The sequence below is a fragment of the Hippocampus comes genome, unplaced genomic scaffold, assembly GCF_001891065.2.
Source record: "Hippocampus comes isolate QL1 unplaced genomic scaffold, H_comes_QL1_v1.1 scaffold9, whole genome shotgun sequence".
NCBI classification, from domain to species: domain Eukaryota; kingdom Metazoa; phylum Chordata; class Actinopteri; order Syngnathiformes; family Syngnathidae; genus Hippocampus; species Hippocampus comes.
In genome coordinates, this window is record NW_017805275.1 from 1,542,417 (window position 1) to 1,548,932 (window position 6,516).

The following is a 6,516-nucleotide window of genomic DNA, read 5'->3' on the forward strand; positions in this document are numbered from 1 at the left end:
ACACACACACACACACACACACACACTTAAGAAGCTAATATGAAACATTGCAAAACAGCATTTCCGAAAAAGATTCAAAGACAAAATAAATTGCAAGCCATGATGTGTGGAGACTTTGCTAAATAGCTTGGCAAAGCGCATGAGTAAGTGCCTGCCTTCGAGCACTGCATGCATGAACCCTAACCCTTAACCCCCAGCCCAGGCATCAGCTGACCTGGCCTGGATCGATGTCGCAGAGGGCACTGAGGTGAAGCAGGAAGTTGTTGTCAGGGAAGGAAGCCTCGGCATTGGGCACGCAGCTGTGATTGCCTGAAGAGAAAAAAAAAAAAAACAACAACAAGCAATAAAATGACTTTTGCTTTTGTGCTTGCAGTGAGAAACATGAAAGTCATGGTAACTTACATGAGCTTTGGACAAGAAAGAGTCCTGAGCCTTCACTGTTTAGAAAGTCTCCTGTTTCTACAGTGTAAGCAAGAGAAACAAGAAGTATCATCAATCTTTGTGTCCACACTGACTAATTGGAGGGGGGGGAGGGGGGGGCGCTACACCCTGTGGTTCCTACTTGCCAATTACCCATTCACGTATTTCTGAGGGCTGGGTTATGTTGCCTTGAAATAAAATATTTTTCGAAAATCCAAAACCCGATTTTGATTGCCCCTTTTCATGTTTTGAAACAGTTTTTCTCCAGCATTAACTTGGACCAACTCAGCTCAGGACCAAACCAACACCTTTCAGGTCAGAAAACGAAAACTAACCATCTTGAGACATACAGCTCCAAACGTTACTCAGCCTTTAGTTGGATTAAATGAGCATATTTTGGTGTGGTCTGGTTAGAATGACGCTGCACTTACACTGGCATGACTCATATCCTATTTTCAGCATAAAACATAAGAACTGTGTTCACTGGATCATGCAATTAAATCCAGCCAAAAAACTGCAAGTGTCACCTCTCTCAATGTCTTTGTACAACTGATCGATAAAGGAGTCCAACTGCGCTCTCTGCTGGGCAGGAAGCTCAACTGCATCGCAGGCGTGAACCCACTGACTCAGAGAGCTGACGGAACAGAAAGCATAAACGTGTTGAATCAAGGACCAAGGTGACGGATGCTCTTTAAAGGTCAATTGTGAAGTTATTTTAGAAAATCCCAAATGAAATATGTTTATGTCCCAAGTAAAATAATTCAACAAAGCATGAAAAAAAAATCTTTTTTTTTTGGAAATTTGTAATGTCGTTTTTTGTCGCAAAGTAATCGTTTTACCGAAGTGAAGAAATCGATTTGGAAAGCTTATCTGAGGGGATCCGCGTGTTCAAAGAGTTGGAGGACGAGCAAGTTGTTGGCAAGATGTATGTTGGACCATACATGTATGAGCCAGGTGCTCAAGATGCTGAAAGTTCGGACATGGAGTGGAGACAAAACCCATCGGGATTGGAAGACCGGTAAGCTATATAGACTGTGGTTGTTAGCCTAGCTCAGTGGTTCTTAACCTGGGTTCGATCGAACCCCAGGGGTTCGGTGAGTCCGTCTCAGGGGTACGACGGAGCCTCTCCCATGGCGGTTAAGACACACCCTACTCAACTTGTAAATTAGTTATGATACGCCCGATTGGCCATCACTGGCTGCAGATGATTACATTACATTGCTCGTCCAATCAGTGCTGTGGGAAATTTAGTTTGCTCAGTAGTCAACGTATGACTGTCGTGAGTACGTCATGCACGGTTCATTTTGTGCACAATTAAAAAAGCTTGTACTTACTGTATGTCGAGAAATGTTATTTACTTTTTTCTGTTTTTAACAAATTCATTTGTAAAAAAAAAAAAAAAAAAAACATTTTTATTTTTCACTAATGAACGGTTCGATGAATGTGCATTTGAACTGGTCGGGTTCAGTACCTCCAACAAGGTTAAGAACCATTGGCCTGGCTTTAGCTTAGTCTGTTCTTTTCTTTTGGCCACTCAAACAACACTGTTTGCCAGAATGTGAACAGTGCATCGCCACACAGCGCCGAGGCACGTCGCCGAATAACTCGATGACAATGGCAAAGAGCAGTTAACAAGAAAAAACAATACGTTACAATAGCCGACTGACGATTTGGCATTCTGTAGATGACATCACTTGCCGAGATTGCTGAACAAAAGCATTTTCATTGTTAAGTGCATTGCTATGGGTCTGAGTATGAACCTGAAATATGAAGAAAAGTATGCTTGAAATAGTTTTAGCACTAACTATTACTCAAAAGATGGTTGGCCAAGTTCACTTCACACTTGACCTTTAAAGGAAATACAAGTTGAATAAAGACCAGCCAACCTTGTGCCGATGCCTTGTCCGTTAGTGCCGACCAGAGCGAAGAGAGAGCGGAAGCCTTCGGGAACAAACCACTGGAACACAAACAATGCTACAATCATACATTAATTGAGCTTTACAAATAATACAACATTTACTGGTCATGTCATTCCGTACACACCTCACGCAAAAGCTGCAGCGATAATCTAACCATGCCATGCTGTCTGTTCAGTTAAACATACTATTTGTATCGATTATTATCTATTATTGTTACGGCTTGGAGTTTGTGGTGGTGCACTTTATTGTATAGGATTCCCCAGTCAACAGAACTGGCAAGTTTGAACATGTAATTTTTTATTTATTTTTTTAACAAACCCCCAAAATTCTTCCAAAAATGCTGATGAAGTTTCAAAATGTGTTTCCATGAGAAAAGGGGGAAATGTGGGAAAAATTACGAAAAACCGTGACAATTTCAAAACATAATATTGAAAAGAAAAAAAATGTACTGTATATGCAAATCAATATTCAAGTCAATAAGTCAAAATAAATCCAAATGGATCTCAGCAGCATTTTGAATTACAATGTGCAGGTGTATATACCAAATAAAGAGATCAATGAGTGAAAGGAGACTTTTGGGGTGATGTGAAGTGAGAAAACGGGTCAGAAATCTGCTCATATTATATGCAGACCTTTTGTTGTAGCCGTTTAATGTTTATGATGAGATTCAAGTGTATATATTTGCGTTTACCCGACTTAGCTGATCATCATACAGCGCCTCTTTGAAAAGACTCTGTAGCACTGTCAGCTGACCCTAAAAACAAACATTATTTTGGTCAGCTACTGCTTAGTTGCAAGTTGTCGATATTTTCCGCATTTTCCTTTTCCGGCAGCTGAGGAATATTTACCCTGAACTTCTCCCCGAGGAGTTTGTGGGCCAGCTCGTCTTCCTCATTGGCCGTGCGACTGCAGAAGCACGAGAAGAGCTTCTGCCAGTGTGCTTTGTCTTTGGCCTGGACCACAAATTAAAAACATTTTGTGAGCGGAGAGGAGGGATTCACAAAATAAGCGTCGCAGATAATTTTTGGGTGGGCCAACTGAAAGAGTAATGAGACCACAATTAATCCTCCGAAAACAACAACTAATTTACAGTGTATGATTAAAACCCGGGCAATTACCATTAAATATGGAACACAATACTTTTTTTTAATGCCACTTTTTTAAAATGATGATAACATTGAAGCTTTGAAGGCTATCTTCTATTTTAGTGGCTCCCGGGAGGTGGGGTTTGAAGGCAAGCGACTGGTGGGTGGCCTGCACCCATTGGGCCCGGCCAGGCTCGGCCCGAAAGGACAACATGGGGTCCCCCTGTAATGGGAATTTGACATCTAAAAGGGCAAAAAAATATAAGTAACTGTTCGTACCTTTGAATGCTGACCAGTTATTTTGCGGATAAGCAAAGTTGCCTGCTCATGCACTTGTGTGCATTCTGTGCAGCTGCTCAAAATGCTGATTGTGCTGACCTTCACCACCTCCCAACAAGATAAAACGAGAGCGCAAGACGAGAGGAGAAGGCTCCCTTGACAGATCTGTGAACGGTGTCTTTCCATGCTTTTTCTCAAATAAATCTCATCATTTTTTATAATACTTGTCTTGATTTCCCTGGACAAGACACCCCTTTTCATGGGCTCACCACCTGTGAGAGGGGCCTTCGGGATCGGATGCAATGTGACCTGGGCGGCGGCTAGAGGCACTCCTGTGAAGAGAGAGGTGCTGCTGTCAATTGATCACCAACCGGTGGTGTGTTGGCTCCGATGGATTGGGGAAGATGCCGGTCCAACATGGCAGACCCAAACGTATTGTGAGCATCTTCTGGCATCTGGCACAACTTCACTCAAGTCGCGGCCGGGGAAGACGGGGGAGATTGAGTCCAAGTGGACCATGTTCCACGGCTTTATTTTCAATGTGGCCGACAGGAGCAGTGGCTGTAAGGTGGTCGGTGCCTGGCATCAGTGCCTAAACCGGTTGGTGGACACCAACGTAGTGGATGCCGTCATGCTGAAGAAGGAGTCCTGTCCAGCCTTTTTGGCCTGCGGCACACTTGAGGCAGCTGATGGATATCGGATGGCCAAACTGAAACACATCTTTGGCGGTCGCCGAGGCAAAAACTCAGTCACAGGAGGAATTGGGTGAGGCCATGGAAAACAACGTGCGAGTGGCTTCAATGAAATTCTGCTCTGGCGTCTCAGAAGGGGAGCTGAGGGGAAATTACTTCAAAGACAGCTTCAATTCCATTGACACGCCTTTCTTTGAAGCAACAGAGTCTGGGAACTCTGATGTAGGTTCTCCTATCTCTGGGGTTGAAGTCGCCGAGGTGGTTAAAAAGCCCCTCGGTGGCAAGGCCCTGCGGGATGGAGGAAATCCGCTCAGATTTCCTCAAGGCTCTGGATGTTGTGCAGCCAGCCCTCTTGGTTGACTGACATGCCTCTCCAACACCGGATGGACATTGGGAACAGTGCTTCTGGACTAGCAGACCAGGGGAGTTGGTCCCCCTTTTTAGGAAGGGGGTCCGGAAGGTGTGTGTTCCAACTACAGGGCAATTCCACAGGCTTCCCATTAAGGTCTATTCAGGGGTGCTGGAGAAGAGGATCGGTCAGGAAGTCGAATCTTCGATTCAGGAGATACAGTATGGTTTTCATCCTGGATGCTAAAGACACACCCACCAGTAGGTGGATATAATGCCGGTTTGTGTATTGGGCAAAACAATTTCGGACGCCCGAAAATGGCACCAATGGAGAGACACGCTTCTGGGCACAGTTCAAACTTCAAGCGATTAGTTACGCAGAGGAACATGGCAATCAAATAGCCGCGAGATAATTTAAGGTAAACGAATCCACGGTTAGCAAGTGGAGGAAGCTGCAGAACAAGCTTCGCCGTCTTAACTGTGTTTCCACGGAAACAAGGCAAGGTGGCCCGAGCTGGAAGACTAACTCGAGCAATGGATTTAGATCAAATCATGAGCAAGGTTTGCAGAAGCCTGATATTGAACCTGTTCATTTAAATCAGATGTGTTGTAACAGGGAGACGGAAAACATGCAGGATTGCGGAACTCCAGGACTGGAATTGCCCACCCCTGGTTTACGTCTTTGTTTGAATAGACCTCAGACCAGTTTTGATTTTCTCGGTCTAACTTAGAAGCAGCAATGAAACATTGTGTTTTTGTTTTGTTTTGTTTTTTTAATCAAAATAAATATAAAAATTGCAAAGACAGATTGGTCACACTTAGATAATTAATAAGAAGTTCACTTTGTATTTTATGGTAAATTTTATTTAGAAAATATGTTATCTAGTAATGTGACTATATCAACTGTATCAATTCTATCAGGCTTCAAAGACCGTTGCTCGGCATTGTATTTGTCAAATCAATTGATTATACATCCTCTCTAATGTTGCCAGTGAAAGAGGTCCGGAATGTCATTGTGAAAGCATGCAGAGACAACATTACAACACCTCCAAAAAATAAATCCATAAATAAAATCATCTTACTTGTTGAACAGTGGCGACCATTCTGGCCAGAAGCATGATGCTGGAAGTCTCTGGAGGGTAATGCATGCTCCTGTGGCGAACAGAACGTTTACCATAGAATTCACAAGGAGTTCCTGAGACTAAAGGGAAAGGAATCACTCCCATCACCTCCAGGCATCTTTCAGCTTGTTGACAGGGTGGTCTGGATCTTCATAGGATGGCCCAAGACACAGCGCCCGGTGGTACTGATCCGCCGCAGCTTGGCGACACTCAGCGCTGCAGTACATCACCTGCAGGTGGTGGTGGGAGAGGTGGGGCGTGGAGTTAGTGTGTGTGTGTGAGTGTGTGTGTGTGTGTGTGTGTGTGTGTGTGTGTGTGTGTCTCTCTCTCTCTCTATATATATATATATATATACATTTTGACTGCTCCAAAGGAGAGAAACACCAGGACGCGCCAGCATGTTTCTGACGTGTTTAGAGCCTCGCCAAAGACGTCAACCGGTTGCCACACCAACTCGGCCCCCTTCGATGGCACGCCGGCAAGTTGGCAACCCGAGCCGCGCGTCTTTGCTCTTCATGTTTTGTCATCGAATGAGCCGCACGTCAGGGCGCATGACACGAGTTGTTTCTCGGGAGCCGAAGCTCCGTCGAGCGCCGCGGCTACTCATGAATCACCTGCAGACAGGCCAGGAAACCATCAACCGTAACCACCC

General features: G+C 44.4%; 1 protein-coding gene across 2 annotated transcripts in view; it reads right to left on the bottom strand.

Moving 5' to 3' along the window:
- The window catches only part of smyd5 (SMYD family member 5), a 21,945-nt gene that overhangs the window by 4,282 nt on the left and 11,147 nt on the right, over window positions 1-6,516 (bottom strand). For both annotated transcript variants that reach the window (XM_019870102.1, XM_019870103.1), the window contains exons 4-11: window positions 5,973-6,094; window positions 5,826-5,895; window positions 3,188-3,292; window positions 3,031-3,093; window positions 2,307-2,377; window positions 948-1,054; window positions 403-459; window positions 215-309 (exon numbers count right to left, since the gene is read on the bottom strand). In XM_019870102.1, coding sequence (XP_019725661.1) covers window positions 215-309; window positions 403-459; window positions 948-1,054; window positions 2,307-2,377; window positions 3,031-3,093; window positions 3,188-3,292; window positions 5,826-5,895; window positions 5,973-6,094 — 690 coding nt within the window. The remainder of the gene's footprint in view (window positions 1-214; window positions 310-402; window positions 460-947; window positions 1,055-2,306; window positions 2,378-3,030; window positions 3,094-3,187; window positions 3,293-5,825; window positions 5,896-5,972; window positions 6,095-6,516) is intronic.